At 40.3% G+C, this 20,202-nt stretch overlaps 1 protein-coding gene across 1 annotated transcript in view; it reads right to left on the reverse strand.

Moving 5' to 3' along the window:
- Positions 1-5,706: 5,706 nt before the first annotated feature.
- The window catches only part of CPSF3 (cleavage and polyadenylation specific factor 3), a 33,338-nt gene continuing 18,842 nt past the window's right edge, over positions 5,707-20,202 (reverse strand). The window contains exons 11-18 of the mRNA XM_061433347.1: positions 19,040-19,192; positions 17,936-18,044; positions 16,495-16,593; positions 11,829-11,923; positions 10,016-10,103; positions 9,005-9,074; positions 7,859-7,955; positions 5,707-5,889 (exon numbers count right to left, since the gene is read on the reverse strand). Of these exons, the coding sequence (XP_061289331.1) occupies positions 5,788-5,889; positions 7,859-7,955; positions 9,005-9,074; positions 10,016-10,103; positions 11,829-11,923; positions 16,495-16,593; positions 17,936-18,044; positions 19,040-19,192 (813 nt within the window). The 3' untranslated portion in view covers positions 5,707-5,787. The remainder of the gene's footprint in view (positions 5,890-7,858; positions 7,956-9,004; positions 9,075-10,015; positions 10,104-11,828; positions 11,924-16,494; positions 16,594-17,935; positions 18,045-19,039; positions 19,193-20,202) is intronic.

Genomic DNA, 20,202 nt, shown 5'->3' on the forward strand with positions numbered 1-20,202 from the left:
AATTACTTTACTAGTGTGTGAGATGAGTACAATTGTGTGGTAGTTTGAGCATTCTTTGGCACTGCCTTTCTTTGGGATTGGAATGAAAACTGACCTTTTCCAGTCCTGTGACCACTGCTGAGCTTTCCAAATTTGCTGGTGTATTGAGTGCAGCACTTTCACAGCATCATCTTTCAGGATTTGAAATAGCTCAACTGGAATCCCATCACCTCCACAGCAGGTCTTTGCTGGTTGGCTGTTCTTCCTGGATGGTCCCTTAGGGGCTCCAGGAGCGGGGTTCCTTTGGAGACCAAGTGAAAGTCTCTCAGTTGTGTCCGACTCTTTGCGACCCCAAGGACTATACAGTCCATGGAATTCTCCAGGCCAGAATGCTAGAGTGGGTAGCCTTTCGCTTCTCCTGGGGAATCTTCCTAAACCAGGGATTGAACCCAGGTCTCCTGCAGGCCGATGCTTTACCAGCTGAGCCACTAGTTGGACCCTTTGGAGGTCACTTTAAAACATGCACTAGCTGCCGCTTCTTGGAGAGCTCATTTTTGTCAGTTTACAAAAGCTCAGCTTCCTGCAATTCATTAGCTTTTTATTCCATTACCCGAGCCATTAGATGTGGGGCGCGCATGGCGACCCTGTCATCTAGAAGCCCACCGACTCTTTGAGACAGATGAGGTGAGGCTGCATCCACCCACCCTCTGGCCAGTATCAAATGTCAGCTCTGCAAGTGGCAGACAACCCCGAAAGAGCGATGTGGCGCTGCCATCAGATCCAACATCTACCGTGTGAAGGTGGGTTCAGATGTTTGAGCAAATGGCAAGTCATTTGAAGAACTAACGAATGGTATAGCAAGGACTTCCAAGGGATTCATTCATCACAGCTATCGCTTGTTAATTAAATTAGGCATCCAACTTTTTGACCTCAGTTTTAAAAAAAAGTTAAGACATTTGCTAAAGATAGTACAGCAGACTACACAGGAAGGACTCCGGTGGGATTTTGCAGTAGGGGATAGCGGTAGGTAGGCTTCAGCTCAGTTCAGTCACTCAGTCGTCTGACTCTGCAATCCCTGGACTGCAGCACGCCAGGCCTCCCTATCCATCACCAACTCCTGGAGCTTACTAAAACTGATGTCCATTGAGTCAGTGATGCCATCCAATCATTTCATCCTCTGTCAGCCCCTTCTCTACCTGCCTTCAATCTTTCCCAGCATCAGGGTCTTTTCTAGTGAGTCAGTTCTTCCCATCAGGTGGCCAAAGTATTGGAGTTTCAGTTTCAGCATCAGTCCTTCCAATGAATATTCAGAAATCATTTCCTTTAGCATTGACATTTTAGGAATCAGTGAACTAAAATGGACTAGAATGGGTGAATTTCTTGCAGTCCAAGGGACTCTCTTAAGAGACTCTCCAACACCACAGTTCAAAAGCATCAGGCCTTCATCACTCAGCTTTCTTTATAGTCCAACTCTCACATCCATACATGACTACTGGAAAAACCATAGCTTTGACAAGACGGACCATTGTTGGCAAAGTAATGTCTCTACTTTTTAATATGCTGTCTACGTTGGTCGTAACTTTTCTTCCAAGGAAAAAGCGTCTTTTAATTTCATGGTTGCAGTCACTATCTGCAGTGATTTTGGAGCCCCACAAAAAGAAAGTCTCTGTTTCCATTGTTTCTTCATCCATTTGCCATGAAGTGATTGGACTGATACCATGATCTTAGTTTTCTGAATGTTGAGCTTTAAGCCAACTCCTCTTTCACTTTCATCAAGAGGCTTATTAGTTCTTCACTTTCTGCCATAAGGGTGGTGTCATCTGCATATCTGAGGTTATTGGTATTTCTCCTGGCAATCTTGATTCCAGCTTGTGCTTCATCCTGCCCGGCATTTTGCATGATATATTCTGCATATAAGTTAAATAAGCATGGTGACAATATACAGCCTTGAAGTACTCCTTTTCCTATTTGGAACCAGTCTGTTGTTCCATGTCCAGTTCTAACTGTTGCTTCTTGACCTGCATACAAGTTTCTCAGGAGGCAGGTCATGTGGTCTGGTATTCCTATCTCTTTCAGAATTTTCCACAGTTTGTTGTGATCCACACAAAGGCTTTGGCATAGTCAGTAAAGCAGAACTAGATGTTTTTCTGTAACTCTCTTGCTTTTTTGATGATCCAACGGATGTTGACAATTTGATTTCTGGTTCCTCTGCCTTTTCTAAATCCACTTGAACAACTGGAAGTTCATTGTTCATGTACTGTTGAAGCCTGGCTTGGAGAATTTTGAGCATTACTTTGCTGGAATTTAAGACGAGTGCAGTTGTGCATTAGTTTGAGCATTCTTTGGCACTGTCTTTCTTTGGGATTGGAATGAAAACTGACCTTTTCCAGTCCTGTGGCCACTGTTGAGTTTTCCAACCTTGCTGGCATATTGAGTTCAGCACTTTAACAGCATCATTTTTAAGGATTTGCAATAGATCAACTGAAATTTCATCACCTCCACTAGATTTGTTCGTAGTTATGCTTCCTAAGGCCCACTTGACTTCACATTCCAGGATGTCTGGCTCTAGGTGAGTGATCATACCATCGTGATTATCTCGGTCTTGAAGATCTTTTTTGTACAGTTCTTCTGTGTATTCTTGCCACCTCTTCTTAATATCTTCTGCTTCTGTTAGGTCCATACCATTTCTGTCCTTTATTGTGCCCATCTTTGCATGGAATGTTCCCTTGGTATCTCTAATTTTCTTGAAGACATCTCTAGTCTTTCCATTCTATTGTTTTCTTCTTTTTCTTTGCACTGATCACTGAGGGAGGCTTTTTTATCTCTCCTTGCTATTCTTTAGAACTCTGCATTCAAATGGGTATATCTTTCCTTTTCTCCTTTGCCTTTCACGTCTTTTCTCAGCTATTTGTAAGGCCTCGTCAGACAACCATTATGCCTTTTTGCATTTCTTTTTCTTGGAGATGGTCTTGATCACTGTGTCCTGTACAATGTCATGAACCTCTGTCCATAGTTCTTCAGGCACTCTATCAAATCTAATCCCTTGAATCTATTTGTCACTTCCACTGTATAATCGTTAAGGGATTTGATTTAGGTCATACCTGAATAATCTAGTGGTTTTTCCTACTGTCTTCAATTTAAGTCTGAATTTGGCAATAAGGAGTTCATGATCTGAGTCACAGTCAGCTCCCGGTCTTGTTCTTGCTGACTGTATAGAGCCTCTTCATGTTTGGCTGCAAAGAATATAATCAATCTGATTTTGGTGTTGACCATCTGGTGATGTCCATGTGTAGAGTCTTCTCTTGTGTTGCTGGAAGAGGGTGTTTGCTATGACCAGTGTGTTCTCTTGGCAAAACTGTTAGCCTTTGCCCTGCTTCATTCTGTACTCCAAGGCCAAATTTGCCTGTTACTCCAGGTATCTCTTGACTTCCTACTTTTGCATTTCAGTTCCCTATAATGAAATAGACATCTTTTTTGGTGTTAGTTCTAGAAGGTATTGTTAGGTCCTCATAGAACCGTTAAACTTCAGATTCTTCAGCATTATTGTTCAAGGCACAGACTTGGATTACTGTGATATTGAATGGTTTGCCTTGGAAACAAACAGAGATCTTTCTGTCATTTTGAAGATTGCATCCAAGTACTGCATTTCAGACTCTTCTGTTGACTATGATGGTTACTCCGTTTCTTCTAAAGGATTCTTGCCCACAGTAGTAGATATAATGGTCATCTGAGTTAAATTCACCCATTCCAGTCCATTTTAGTTCACTGATTCCTAAAATGTCAATGTTCACTCTTGCCATCTGCTGTTTGACCACTTCCAATTTACCTTGATTCATGGATTTAACTAAACTCTGGATATAAGAAAGAAGAGTAGGGGTCTGTAGCCAAGGAGCAGGGGGAGGGGTCAGATGAATGTGAAACCACGAGGAGGGAGGATAAATCTCCCTGACCTGGTTCCCACTGAAGGCAGGGTAGGGTGATAGCAGGATGAGGAATCTGAGTGGCTATTCTGGGTGAGTAGATCAAGAGTGAAGAATTTTTGCTAAACTGACTCAGCAGGATTCTTGCTAAAACTGACCTAAAGGGGCCAAGGGTAGGACCCAAGGTGGGGGATTAGAAGACAGAGGAGCCTGGCCCATGTTTGCTCAAAGGAGAGTCCTTGTTACCTCAGTCATTGCCATGAAGTTTGACAGCTATGACTGAAGTGAGCCAGAAGGATGTCCTGAAAGAACTGAGCTTAACGGGGAGACCAGCAGGGAAGTTATGTGTGTCAGAAATATTGCCGTTTGCATGGCTTGGACATGGAGTGTAGGGGGAGTGGTTGGAGCTGGAGAGGCAGGCAGGGACCCAGTCTTCAGGTTGGGAGTTCTTGGCTTCAACTAGTATCATCTGAGAGCTTTAAGAGTGTGCTGACGAAGTGGCATCACTGCAGACCAGTTAACTACACTGCAGATGGTGGGATGTGGCATCAGCACATTGTCACAGCTTCTCACGTGATTCCAGTATGTGGCCAGGGTTGAGAACCCTCTGTGAGGCCAAGTTAAGGTTTGGACTTCACCCTAATTAAGGCGAAGAAGCCCTGCAGGATTTCCAGCAGGGGTGGCTTGAGGGCAGGTCTGTTATTTTAGGAATCAGTCATAGGGAGAGGAGAAGGAAGACCGTGGCAGGAACCAGATGGGAGAAAATGACCTGGAGTTAGAGCCACAGTCCAAATTCAAGAGCAGCTTAACATCCTTAACTGAAATTGGTACCTTAGGGGGAGGGACTGGGAAACAGGACTTGCTTTTTTTGCTGCATATAACCTGGGTTGTAAAGATAACACAAGTGTGTATTAATTTAAAAATGTTTTTAAATGTATCTCAACAAAATCCTAAATGACACTTATAAAAGGTGACCCTTAGACCTCTGGTTTGGGCCAAAGTAGAGTACTTTATAGAAATAGATGTATTTTGTTTCAAGCAAAAATTCAGATTCAGGCACTGACGTGTGTATCACTGAAGCACAGGCAAGAACTAAACAGTGCCTGGATGAGTGGAGGCTTTAGCCTGACAGTGAATGTAACAGCTCTGCAGCTGCGCTGCAACTTGAGGACCTGGCCCCGGTCTGTGCTCATTCTCATTCAGAGGGAGCAATCAGGCCCTTTCCCTGAGAAAGCAGCCCCGGGCTGAGCCCTCCACACATGGCACTCAACACTCCTGTGTCCAGTTACTTGCAAGTCTAAATTACTTGTACTTGAGGAAACTGGACTGCTGATTACTTTACACATAAAACAATTCGACAACATATGACCCTTGAACCTGAGTCATAAAAATTCTATTTTGAATATCTCTGAATTGAATTATACAAAGAAATAATATTGAATCTCAAGTCCTAATTTTACAAACTATAAATTAAGGAATTTGGTAAGAATATTGGAAAGAAATAGAAAGGGGGCTTAAAACTTTTAAGTGATAATCTCTAATTAGCAATTCAAATTAAGAGGATATAAATGAAAACTCAAACCATCACACATTACCTTTCCTTAAAAGGGACATAAGATATTCCGACCCTGCTGCTGGGAGCAGATCTGAAGTTCCTGAGGGAGCTGCATACATGCCTAGAAGTAGAATCAGTAACAGCAGTTTATTCAGCAGTGTGAGAATAATGGACAAATTTGGTGGTGATTTAGCAGTATTCAAGGTGCTTGGATAAAGGCCAGTTGCCATCGAAAGTGAACAGGGTACCCCAGAGAAATGAATGTATTTTATTTTAAGCAACAGAAGTAGAGTCAGGCATTACAAAAGGCTGAATGTCGACAGACAGAGGCTGTCAGTGGACGGGTGTGAGGGCCTCGTACAGTCTCTGGGCCGCCAGTTCCACCATTTCTCGGAGGGACTCGTCATCTTCACTGCCTTCTTCACATTCTACAGTCTGAAAGCGAGAGCACAGACATGCCTTTTAATGCAAGTGTCTAGAATTATTATATGCAAGGTAAACTAATGCTCTTTAAAAACAACTGGTTCCCAAGGGGGTGGGGCCTTGATTATTAAAAGCCAGAAGGGCTGCACTGCATACCTGTGCGCTTGCACTGGATGCAGAGATTCCCAGTGGCATGATGACTGGGTCTAACGAGAGGCTAACTTGGGAGGAAAAAAAGAATAAAAGGAAAGCTGAGAGAACTGTTTACTTCATAGCCTGTGTTTTGATCCAGCAAATGATACTCCAGGAATTTAGTCTATGCAACACAAATTACTGAAACACTGAGCGAACAATAGATGTGGTCATCTACTCAACATCTGGTATTAAATTTGATCTATATTCACTCATCGTCTCCTGTGCCTGCGTGCTCAGTCACGTCCAACTCTTTGTGAGTCCATGGACTGTATCCTGCAGGCTCCTCTGTCCATGGGATTTCCTGGGCAAGAATACTGGAATGGGTTTCTGTTTCCTCCTCCAGGGGATCTTCCCGACCCAGGGGAAACCATGTCTCCTGCACTGGCAGGTGGATTCTTTACCACTGTACCATCTGGGAAGCCCAGTCATCTCCCAATTACTTCTTAACCACAAAGTACTATACTGTTTAAAAGAATTTTTGTTATACAATAAATATCCCTCATGTGAAAATTTAGCAATGAAAACACCCTTAATTCTATGACCTACTGATAACTACTTTTAACCTTTCAGTATATAATCTTCTAGACTTCTGGCTATACACATATTCCTTTAAAACAAAAATGGGATAATTTATCATACTTGCTATCTTATAACTTTCCCCTCCCACTCAATAATGTAAATGGATGACTTTGCACATTAATAAATCATTGCTAGTGGCTGTACATATAGTATCATCATAAGGGTATAACACACATATTATTTTTTCAGTTGTTTTATTTATTAGATCCTACTCTTGGAAATGTAGGTCTCTTGCAGTTTTTCTGTGTTATAATCAATGCTAAAATAGACATCCTTTTATAGATACTTTTGCTCACTTGCCTAATTATCTTCTTTGGTTAAATCCAGGAAGTGGAATTGTGGATAAAAGTATTTATTTTTTGAAGACTTTCGATGCAGATCACCAAACCACCCTGCAGAAAGAATGCGCCACCCAACTTCTAGCCTCTTCCTTGTCCAAAATAGCCCTGGAAGTCACTGTTCCCCTCTTCTTCCACTGTCACTGGGTCATAGCACCCTTTTTAATTTGTGCCAATATAAGCACAGAAACAGTGACGTCTCATGCTTTAAATGTGTATTTCCTTTAATTATTAGTGGATCTGATTTGAACGTTTGTTTCATAGGTTTACTAGCTCTCAATATTTCTTCTCTAGGTTCTTAGCTTTTTTTCCTTCTTATTGAGGTAAAATAAATCTAGTGTTTTCTCAAAACATCTAAACAGTCAAAGTATATACAGAAGAAATACCAAAGGTGTTATTTGTTTAGAACTGTTTTCATCTTCAAAAACAACTCCACAAGGAGGATGTACTTATTCATTTCTGTCTGTGACATAATCCTGAAAGATCTGCTGGGTGTGGTGGGAGGAGGCCCTATACTCTTGAAGCCCATTGTTTGGAAAAATCACTTGGATCTTGCTGCCAACAGAAAAGCAGCTTCTCTGAAAAATCTGGAGTCAACTGGATGCCACACTAGCGAAATGCTGAGGTTAAGGCACATTATTCAAATAGAAAACAGTGGAGGAATAAAGACAAGGGAAATGTGTGCTACGCAGCAATGTGCAAAAAACACTCATGATGAAAGAGAAATAAAAAGGACACAGAACTGGTAACACAAACACAATTTTTAAAATGTAGGAAAAAACTGGAAGGAAATGCCAAAATGTAAGAGATTTTTGCTTTCACTTTTTCCCCCCAGATGTCCTGAAATGTAGAAATGAACAGCTACATACCCGTGTCTCCAAATTTATGTTAGCAGTTTTTCCATCCACTGTGACACTAAGAATAGAACCATCTTTTACACTAACACAGTCTTCTCCAAATATGTCCCTTAAAATAAACAAAGATGCGCTATTAGTGGAGAATGCTTTACAAATATGTAGAGTACAGTTTTATATATTTGGGGGAAAATAATATTGGAAATAGCCTATAGTTGTGAAGTGGAATACTTATACCTACCCCCCAAAAGCTAAAGTGTCAGTTGCTCAGTTGTGTCTGACTCTGTTGTGACCACATGGACTATAGCCTGCCAGGCTCCTCTGTCCATGGAACTCTCCAGGCAAGAATACTTGAGTGAGTTGCCATTTCCTACTCCAGGGGATCTTCCCCATCCAGGGATCAAACCCAGGTCTCATGCATTGCAGGCAGAGTCTTTACTGTCAGCCACAGCATTTATCCCCATCTACCCCTGAGATTTATTTACTTTCATATATTTTATTAATTTTACAAGACAGGTGAAATACACAGCTATCATTTATTAAGAATGCTCCATTCAGCAGGCACTGTGTTAGGTACTTTATATACATTATCTTAATCCGTATGTATTTTGGTAAGGGGGCTTCCCTGGTGGCTCAGCTGGTAAAGAATCCGCCTGCAATGCAGGAGACCTGGGTTTGATCCCTGGTTTGGGAAGATCCCCTGGAGAAGGGAAAGGCTACCCACTCCAGTGTTCTGGCCTGGAGAATTCCATGCACTGTATAGTCCATGGGGTCTCAAAGAGTCGGACACGACTGAGCAACTTTCACTTTCACTTCATTTTGGAAGGAGCCCCTTCCAGACAGGAGGGAAGCAAGACACAGATTTGCTTAAAGCCCCAAGGCTATGAAGCACTGGAGTAGTCTTCAAATCCAAGCACCCCAGTCCACTGGCTCTCTGGGCCTTTAGATCAATTCCAAAGACCTCCTGTGAGTTACACTCAGCAGTGGCTGGGGTATTTAGTTGGAAAGAAGCAGTTCAAGGCACTTTACTGATAGAAAAGAGTCACCCAGACCAGTTCGGTGACCTTGTCTGAGCCTCAGAGCCAGGCAGCGATGGCACCGGCACTGAGCCCCTCCCTCCTGCGTCACTACCCGGCTGAGCAGTAATCACGCAGCACTTACTGGAGCATGATCTCCAGCCTCTTGCTGTAAACATGCATTTCTAATTTTTTAGAAACCTTCTGTACTGCACCTGGGGAAAAAAAGGAACGGTGGGTTCAATGTCCATATTCCTGGTTAGGATAATTTCCAAATCAACAATCAGAAGATAGTTGCTGAGAAACCAAAATGGTTAATTGGAATCCTTTAAGTGACAAATATACATAGAGCATCAACTTGTGGAGGTAAGTTGAGAAAAATGTGTAGCTTTCTTATGTGTCCTCAGAGTGGGGGGACTCAAAATAAATGGCAGATAGGGCTGAACATGCATGCAGGTACAGATACAGCTGCTGTTTCCAGACCTAGACTGAGGTGTCATCAGGTTAAGAAACGAAACAGGAGCAAATGCTATCAATGAAGAATAACAGTGTTTCACAGAAGGTGCTTCTAGAATAGAGCTGGCATGTGAGGCTTCCTGGAATATTTCAAGCTTAGCTTCCTCCCCAGGAACACAAAGGCCCGCCGTACACGTGTACCTTAACATGCGTTACACTGAATTATGCATAAAATAGAATCAAACTATAAAGAAATGATACAAAGATATTTTCATGGGCGTTTTCTTTGATTAAAAAATGCTCCTTAGCAAAGAAAACAAAATTACTGCAAAACTGCCCCCAATGGAAATTCCATTTTGTTAACAAGTTTTACTAGACATGAATATAGCAGCATATTTTCATATTAGAAATGTTGGCTCAACTCAGCAATATTCTGGAATTTCTGATTGTTTTTAAGAGGACTATTACTAAAGAGATTTTTATCTTCCTGTTAATTGCAACCACATTTTTACAGCATGAATGGAGAATCAGGATAAAAAGTAAGTAAAATATTAGTAATATACACTGTTATTCATATATCTTGGATTATAGGAATGAAATAATAAAGAAATTTCAAGTTCTTGAGGACTGTTTTATGCTTTACATTTCACAGAACCATGGGATAAATGAAAGAATTGAAAAAAATGAAGTAATTCTGTACCTTTCCTTATTTTTGGGTTTGACTGAACTTCTAGTATCACGGTTGTGACTGTATCTGCATACATATCATTGGAAGGATTTGCCAACCACTGCAAGGCAAGAGGCAGAATTAGTGGGGTCCAGCCCAGCCACGCTCACAAACTGTAATCACCAGCACCCATCCACAGACTGTACGTGGGGGACTACTGCTTCTAGCATTTCACTGAAATCAACTGACCCATTATTTACTGAAATTAACTAATAATGCTGACTTCTCTAATTTTTTTTTAAACAACAGTAAAATGTTTTATACCAAGTAGGTCCTTTGTGGTGAGTGTCTTATACGCATCCTCTCATTTAACTCACATCTTCATTATAAAGGAATAAACTGACTCAAAAGTAATTTGTGGAAGATAACATAAACAGTAATTAATTGCTAGTTTTGGGATTCAAACTTAAATTGCTAGTCTCTATATTTTAGTAGCACAGCCAGTTTCATCTTTAAAGATTTACTCTGCCTCTCATATGAAGCCTAAGGTCCTCTGTCACTGTTCTGTGCCCAGTGCTCTAGAAGAGTCTTCACTGTCTGCCAGGTTAGGTGAGATCCCCACCCCACCTCTTATCATTCTCTGTCCAAAGAGTACTTTTATAAGCAATAGAGTCACTTGAAGATCTACCTTGAAGATCTTCTTTGGCATGTTAATGCTAGGAAATAAAAAAATGCATTCTCTTAATAGTATTAAGTAGCAAGAGCTAAATTAATGTCTCTAATAACTTCTCCCTTTTCTTAGATATGCTTTATATGACTATATTATTTTCTGTAACTTCATGTTATAGATAACTATTTCTCTTGACAGTTTTTCAGTTACTTTTACCCTTATAAACACAATTCAAACTTAAATCAGAGAACTGCAATGGAAACAGCACGGACCAATCTTTTTCTGTTTGTTTAAACAGTAATATGTATAAACAGAATAGTAGACCACAGAGCTGGGAAATTTACAGTCTGCCGTGAGGCAAAGAAACAGACAAGGTATCTTCCTGGATCATTCAGTTCCAGGACTCACTGAAGAAAATCCTTCTTTAAATAGATGCCAACCTATGAAAGGGCTTCCCTGGTGGCTCAGACGGTGAAGAATCTGCCTGCAATGTGGGAGACCTGAGTTCGATCCCTAGGTTGGCAAGATCCCTGGAGAAGGGCATGGTAACCCACTCCAGTATTCTGGCCTGGAGATTCCATGGACTGTACAGTCAATGGGGTCACAAAGAGTTGGACACGACTGAGTGACCTTCACAACCTATGAAAATCAACCATCAGAGTCATTTGGTGTGTGGGTCCTAAATTCTACCAATATGAATTTAAAATTATAACAGTGGGAACCATATTTACCTAAATTAATCATTTCGAGCCTTTGTGGATTTGGGTCATTTTAATGTTGCAGGATTCCACCCTCTTAAGAAGAACTGCATGACAAGTTTGTTTGCTTTAAAATAACAATTATATTTTTATCTTGAGAATTTTAAGATCTTTTAATATTACTGAAGACATTCTAGGATACCACAAAATCAGTTAACACTTACTCATATGAGAGGCTTTGGCTCATTACACACACTAAATACTAAGTCTTAATTTATTATTAGTGTCTATGCTATTGTAACTATATAGAAAATGCCTACCTATGCTATATTTAAAGCTGATCTTGCAAAGAAAAATATACATATATATATTTTCCAACAATTTTTTTCCTGATTGGGAAGAACCCAATTTTTTCTACAATTACATGTGAACTCAAAACATTTCCCCCTCCTTGTTTAGGTAAATGATCTCATCTTACTTCTAATACCACCATTCCTGGTTCCTGTATTACAGTAATATTTTTAAACACTTTCAAAGCAGGCTTTTCTTGAATTTCTAATTCTTCCACATCACCTGAAAAAAAAAGAAACTGTAAGATGTATATAATTTTTTGAGGGGGGGCGATACAAGGCGGGGAAATGGGAGGTATAAACTATTGGGTATAAGATAGGCTCAAGGATGTGTTGCACAACATGAGGAAGACAGCCAGGATTTTGTAATAACTATCAATGGAAAGCAACCTTTAAAAATTGTGTAAACATAAAAAATTTTGGAAAAAAGCCATAATAAAAAATTAATAATCTTCTATAGCATAATTTATTTAGTTACAGAGTTAGCTGAAATAAGATGGTACAATGAAAAAAATTTAATAACTCATGTGTATAGACAGACTTTAAATAGTTAAGTAGATTTTATATAAATTGCTAATAGCAACTGAAAGAGATCAACAAATGCCTTATATTACAAAAATTCACATAACTAGACACAATTTGCCTTGAACATTAAACATGTTATCAATTGCAAACTGATGACTGTCAAACATCTATGTCTGTTCAAGAGATTCAGCAACTAGCATCTTAATATTTAACATGAACCGTCACTTCTACCTTCTGTCTTAACAGGTTTTAATAGTTCTACAGGGAAATTCCATTGTCTAAGATAAAGCTTTTCTGGTCTTCCCAGTAACCTTTTAATTAAGGGTTAATTCAGACATATTTTGAGCTTCCCTGGTGGCTCAGATGGTAAAGTATCTGCCTGCAAGGCGGGAAACCCAGGTTCAATCCCTGGGTCTGGAAGATCCCCTAGAGAAGGGAATGGCAAGCCACTCCAGTATTCTTGCCTGGAGAATCCCATGGACAGAGGACCCTGGTGGTCTATAGTCCATGGGTTGTAAAGAGTTGGACACAACTAAGCAACCCTTATCCAAAATGGAGTGGAAATGATAATAATAGTATCTCTTCATAAGGCTGTTGTAGGTATACAATGTGTGAAGGATCTAGAATCATCCTGAGCACATAATATGTCCTTTATAAGTGTTTTCTACCTTTCTTTTAATAAGTGTCCAATAGATGCTTTGTAAGGAGAAGGCGATGGCACCCCACTCCAGTGCTCTTGGCTGGAAAATCCCATGCACGGAGGAGCCTGGTGGGCTGCAATCCACGGGGTTGCTAAGAGTCGGACATGACTGAGCGACTTCACTTTTCAAGCAACTGACACTTAACACTTTCAGACATATTTTATTAACTTCTTGTGTTATTTTCTAACATGAGGTTCTGAGGTTAAAAAAAAAAAGATGTTCTTTCTATTGGTTTATCTTTTAGCAGTACTGTACTATATCAATTACAAAGAACATGTTAATAGAAAGTATAACTTCGTGATTTGAAGCTCTTGTTTATCAGATAGAGCCCTCGTTTTTAGTCTTTGACCTTCATGATGTTCATACACAAAAGTCTCTAATTCAAAATGGTCTAATATGAAAACAGAAGAGGTTACTCTTTACTGACCTTTGGGCAGTGGTCATGCACTCTTAAAAAATCTGCTCTAGAGATCTGTACTGATGGAACCAGAAAAATTACTTTCATTGAACGAAGAAAAGACATTATAAAATTTAGGTATACTAGGTATAAAAATTATGTTAACTGAAGTGGATTTTAAATACAAGAAGCAAAAACTACTAACAATTTTAGAATTTTATGTGGATCAAGAATAAGAGATATTATGGGATTTAAAAAATGTTTATCAGACTATTTTTAAAATTTCACCTAAAGGTGAAATTCACCTAAAGGTGATAACATGACCAGGTGAAGTACAAATAAAATTTGTGCAATTCTGACACAATTATCAAAATTAATGTCCTTTCCTAGATATCAGATCAGATCAGATCAGTCGCTCAGTCATGTCCGACTTTTTGCGACCCCATGAATCGCAGCATGCCAGGCCTCTCTGTCCATCACCAACTCCCGGTGTTCACTGAGACATCCATCAAGTCAGTGATGCCATCCAGCCATCTCATCCTCTGTTGTCCCCTTCTCCTCTTGCCCCCAATCCCTCCCAGCATCAGAGTCTTTTCCAATGAGTCAACTCTTCGCATGAGGTGGCCAAAGTACTGGAGTTTCAGCTTCAGCATCATTCCTTCCAAAGAAATCCCAGGGCTGATCTCCTTCAGAATGGACTGGTTGGATCTCCTTGCAGTCCAAGGGACTCTCAAGAGTCTTTTCCAACTCCACAGTTCAAAAGCACCAATTCTTTGGCACTCAGCCTTCTTCACAGTCCAACTCTCACATCCATACATTACCACAGGAAAAATCATAGCCTTGACTAGACGAACCTTTGTTAGTAAAGTAATGTCTCTGCTTTTGAATATGCTGTCTAGGTTGGTCATAACTTTCCTTCCAAGGAGTAAGCATCTTTTAATTTCATGGCTGCAGTCACCATCTGCAGTGATTTTGGAGCCCAGAAAAATAAAGTCTGACACTGTTTCCACTGTTTCCCCATCTATTTCTCATGATGGGACTGGATGCCATGATCTTTGTTTTCTGAATGTTGAGCTTTAAGCCAACTTTTTCACTCTCCTCTTTCACTTTCATCAAGAGGCTTTTTAGTTGCTCTTCACTCTCTGCCATAAGGGTGGTGTCATCTGCATATCTGAGGTTATTGATATTTCTCCGGGCAATCTTGATTCCAGCTTGTTTTCCTTCCAGCCTAGCATTTCTCATGATGTACTCTGCATAGAAGTTAAATAAACAGGGTGACAATATACAGCCTTGACGTACTCCTTTTCCTATTTGGAACCAGTCTGTTGTTCCATGTCCAGTTCTAACTGTTGCTTCCTGACCTGCATACAAATTTCTTAAGAGGCAGATCAGGTGGTCTGGTATTCCCATCTCTTTCAGAATTTTCCACAGTTTATTGTGATCCACACAGTTAAAGGCTTTGGCATAGTCAATAAAGCAGAAATAGATGTTTTTCTGGAACTCTCTTGCTTTTTCCATGATCCAGCGGATGTTGGCAATTTGATCTCTGGTTCCTCTGCCTTTTCTAAAACCAGTTTGAACATCAGGAAGTTCACGGTTCACATATTGCTGAAGCCTGGCTTGGAGAATTTTGAGCATTACTTTACTAGCGTGTGAGATGAGTGCAATTGTGCAGTAGTCTGAGCATTCTTTGGCATTGCCTTTCTTTGGGATTGGAATGGAAACTGACCTTTTCCAGTCCGGTGGCCACTGCTGAGTTTTTCAAATTTGCTGGCATATTGAGTGCAGCACTTTCACAGCATCATCTTTCAGGATCTGGAATAGCTCAACTGGAATTCTATCACCTCCACTAGCTTTGTTTGTAGTGATGCTTCCTAAGGCCCACTTGACTTCACATTCCAGGATGTCTGGCTCTAGGTCAGTGATCACACCATTGGGTGTGATTATCTGGGTCGTGAAGATCTTTTTTGTACAGTTCTTCTGTGTGTCTTGCCATCTCTTCTTAATATCTTCTGCTTCTGTTAGGTCCATACCATTTCTGTCCTTTATCAAGCCCATCTTTGCATGAAATGTTCCTTTGGTGTCTCTGATTTTCTTGAAGAGATCTCTAGTCTTTCCCATTCTGTTGTTCTCCTCTATTTCTTTGCATTGATCGCTGAAGAAGGCTTTCTTATCTCTTCTTGCTATTCTTTGGAACTCTGCATTCAGATGTTTATATCTTTCCTTTTCTCCTTTGCTTTTCGCTTTTCTTCTTTTCACAGCTATTTGTAAGGCCTCCCCAGACAGCCATTTTGCTTTTTTGCATTTCTTTTCCACGGGGATGGTCTTGATCCCTGTCTCCTGTACAATGTCACGAACCTCAGTCCATAGTTCATCAAGCACTCTATCTATCAGATCTAGGCCCTTAAATTCTATTTCTCACTTCCACTGTATAATCATAAGGGATTTGATTTAGGTCATACCTGAATGGTCTAGTGGTTTTCCCTACTTTCTTCAATTTAAGTCTGAATTTGGCAATAAGGAGTTCATGGTCTGAGCCACAGTCAGCTCCTGGTCTTGTTTTTTGCTGATTGTATAGAGCTTCTCCATCTTTGGCTGCAAAGAATATAATCAATCTGATTTCGGTGTTGACCATCTAGTGATGTCCATGTATAGATTCTTCTCTTGTGTTGTTGGAAGAGGGTGTTTGTTATGACCAGTGCATTTTCTTGGCAAAACTCTATTAGTCTTTGCCCTGCTTCATTCCATACTCCAAGTTCACGGGTGGCCTAAGCAGAGCGAGGAGCTGGTAGCATCGCTGCTGGGTAGGCCACTGTGTGGGTGCTGGCGCTCTTCGGCTGGATCTAAATCGCCGCCACCCCACGAGCCAAGTGCCCAGAGCTTCCTTTGCTGCCCTCAGAGCCACCCGCAGCTCCCAGAGACTGCAGGAACACCGGGGGCAACACCTGTTTGTTGCTTTCAAAAAATTACAGTACTGTGTAGTATACTTCTCTCTTGGAATAGGAGAAACCACTTTATCAGCCCATCTGCAGATGTCACACACACTAAATCTTAAAACGTGCTGTCTTTGTGAAGATGTGACATCTTTCTTATTGGTACAGTATTGGCTTCCTAGATATATACTTATGCAAAAAACAGAAAAGAATTAAGTGAATGTTAATAAATACACACCTGTCAATTTCTGTAGCTGGTAATAGAGCAAATTAAAAGGACCAGTATATGGAATGGCTTGGGTCTGTTTTACAGTGCTCATGGCCAAGTCAGTATAATCTGGAGAGGAAATTAAAATAAATATGCTGTAGAAAACAATACTAGTTCCACAAAACACAGTTTGCAAACACAGATCGGGAGTAAAGGAAAGAGAAGTAAAAGCAAAATAAGCGAGAACACGTTTTTCAAGATAACAAGGTGCTCCGCAATTGGTTCCTATTCTACATCCTCCCCCTTACCCCCTCCCCTCACCCGACCCCCACCCCCTACTCCCCTCACCCGGACCCCCACCCCAGCCAACAGTTAACTTGTGCTCCAGAAGGCACTCTCATTTCCCCAAACACATCAGGTCGCTAAACATCTCCAAGCCAGTAGGCCAGCTGTGTTCGGCCATCTTTTCTGGTTAGCAATCCTTCACCTCCTGCAGAAAAGCAACCTGGTTTACAAAGCTTTTCCTAAGTCTTCTAGGCCCATTCTCTCCTCACGTACTCATGCACTCTGTAGGTCCTGGGTCAATACTGTGATTAGCTCTTCACAAGATGCCTTCCCTTAACAGAGAGCTATTCGAGGCCTGGGATTGTGTGTTTTAATACATCTCTAGCCTTCCAGTACCTGGCACAATGTCTGGCATAGAGTTAAGACCTCACCAATTGCTAATGGAACAAGTTATATTTCTACTGTGTGATGGTCTGAAAGCTGACAGTTGGCTCATCTAACAGCTGCACCCTAAACATCACTGTTATTTCTTATTCCTTGCTAAATCATTTTTATTAGTGTCATATACATAAAATTGAGCACAGTTATTTACTTGAAGATAATACCATAGTTGGTGCTTCCCAAGTGGTACTAGTGGTAAAGAATACATTGCCTGCCAGTGCAGGAGGTGTAAGAGATGCAGGTTTGCTCCCTGGGTTGGGAAGATCCCCTGGAGGTGGGCATGGCAACCCACTCCAGTATTCTTCCCTAAAGAATCTCATGGACAGAGGAGCCTGCTGGGCTACTATCCATAGGGTTGAAAGAGTCAGACATGACTGAAGTGACTTAGCATGCATGCACAAACACCATAGTTACTGCACAAGTGAGGACAGCTTAGCATTTGCACGGGCTTAAACACAAGGCTCAGCCAGCAACTTAACACTGAAGGTCATACCAATCAAAAAGTTTCTGTGGAGAGTCTAACCTCATTTCAGGAAATGAAAGTACCAATACTTCATGTGAAATGTAGAAGACAGGCTTAAGAAGCGTCAGCAGTAGCCAACTGGTCTTATAGAAGAGCTTATGTTTCCAATTGAGCCCTCTGCAGTGGAAGCAGGAAGTCTTAACCACTGAATCACCAGGGAAGTCCCAGGTTTTTTTAATCTACTAAAATCAAATTACATTCGACATTTAATAGTATACTTACTGGAGAGGTCACAAGGAGAAAGTATGTGATAATTAAAGTTTCTTTTAACAAGTATTCCTGAGACCCGCTGGCCCTGTTCTGGTTTTTTGTCTGCTAAAAATCCCATGACCTATTTTAAAAAAGAAGAAAAAGAGCCCAAAACAATTTGAAGAGAACAGAATCTTGTGAAACACAATTAAAAATTCAGGGACTCAATCACAATGATGACCATTTGAGCCTTTCCATTAAACTATCCCCTGGAAAGTTCTGTGAACAGTGAGATTCAGGAGTCAGTACAACCATTGGCTCTATTTTGCAAAAAAAGCCTTACTTCCTAATTTCTGCAAATTTTCCTCAATTTGACTGCAAGAAATGATATTTATCAAACGGCTTCCTGGAATTTGGCTCATGTACTAAAAGAATTCTGTCAAGCTGCTCGTTAACACGCTTGATATTTAAAGCTTCAGACAAATCATGAAAAAGCTCCCGTTAGCGGTATCTTAAAAGACTTTTGATGAACAGGAGGTAAAAATGCAGACTTCTTACAGCATCCCACTAAAATTTCAGGTGAAGATTTTTTTTCTCAACTATTTCTTTTTTAAATTGTGAAAAATCTTACATTTCATCAAAAATGATTAACTCTTGAAAAAACAAATTTTTATAAATTCCATTGTATCCACAGACATTATGTTTAGACACGGGCCTATCTTCAGTTTCTTAGGGAGAATGCCAGGAGGTAGACAGAATACTGTATTGGATGTAGTAAAAAACAGTAGTGGAAAAAACAAAACCGTAATGGACATTTGTTTACTATCTGATATAGGTATGAAAAGTAAGTTGGGAATGTGGATTAAAAGCTATGAAACTCAAAACCTAATTTATTTGAAAATTTTCCATATGAAAAAACATTAGTGGAAACAGAAAAAGCCTAAAAACACAAGGATAAAGTCTTATAGTATTAAAATACTGAGTAGACAGAAATCATTGTTGAGCACATTATTCCGATTCGATTAAGAGCTGGATTTTCTTAATACACATTTCCCTAAAGGGATTATGAACTATTAGGAATGGATAGGATTAAAAACCATAACCTTAAAAAAAAAACAAAAAACCATAACCTTTTACCTTGGCTAGTTTTTCTCCCCTGAAGTTCAAGGTCACTGCCTCTGTATTCCGAGGATTATGAACCTCTATGTGAACTTCATCATTATCTTCATATTCTCGAATCAGGGCTGCTTTCAATCTGGCCATTTCATTCTGTTCTCCATGGACTAAAATCTACAAAGCATAAATTTTAAAAGTGCATAGGGAAGCATCCTTAGTTCAGGTTAATGTTGGCCTTTATCTGAATTAATTATTATATGAAATGGAGATATATTTGAAGTCATTAAACTTTACTACATTTAAGGATTCCCAGTCAATCAAACATGTATGAGGTTTTCATTCTATTTGGCTTATTTCAAGAGGGAGTAAAGAAATCTCTTTTCCATTCCAGTATTTGCCACTAGTGAGACACACACCTTTATGGAAGATGACTTTTTCTAGAAAGCAGCTGGACGAGGTGACTTCTGTAGTCTCTCCCCACTTTAAGTGCACGTGGTTCTCGCGTGCAACTACTGCTACTCCTACTGTCCCAGAAAACACCCAGAGTTTTCTTCAGGTTTCTTAATATAAGACTATCAAGAGAAGCTTTCTATGGAAAAAAAGGACTTCTGATGCTTTCTTCTATTTCTTAAAGGAATGCCATATAAAATTTTTCACAACCAAATGAAATTATGTTTTAGAGAGGTATTTACAAGTATTGCATTAGCTAATAGTCTTTCTAACTGACTTTTATAACCTATATTTTACAAGACAGATCATTCTTTTTTTCCTAATGTTCTTCTTTTTTAAAATATATATTTGGCTGCGCTGGGTCTTAGTTGCGCTGGATCTAGTTCCCTGACCAGTGATCGAGCCCAGGTGCTCCGCATTGTGGGTGTAGCGTCTTAGCCACTGGACGGATCATTTCTAACCTACAGACTACTGGTAGTCGATGTCTTGCCTGGGCTAACAGAAGCTTGCCCAGTGTTACTGCAGGCAGAGGCATATGGCCTGGAGATGATGAGCCCCAGCTCTAGGGGCTATAACACAGATTTGTGTTATTTGCTGTAACACAAATCCTGGCATTGCCACTTACTAGCTGTGTAACTTTGGGCAAATTATTTAACATCTCAGCGCCTCATCTACGGAACCACTGTTGGTTGTGAGGAGTAAACAAGTTGATGTATACAAAACCCTAGCACAGT

The sequence above is a fragment of the Bos javanicus genome, chromosome 11, assembly GCF_032452875.1.
Source record: "Bos javanicus breed banteng chromosome 11, ARS-OSU_banteng_1.0, whole genome shotgun sequence".
In the NCBI taxonomy this organism is placed as follows: Eukaryota; Metazoa; Chordata; class Mammalia; order Artiodactyla; family Bovidae; genus Bos; species Bos javanicus.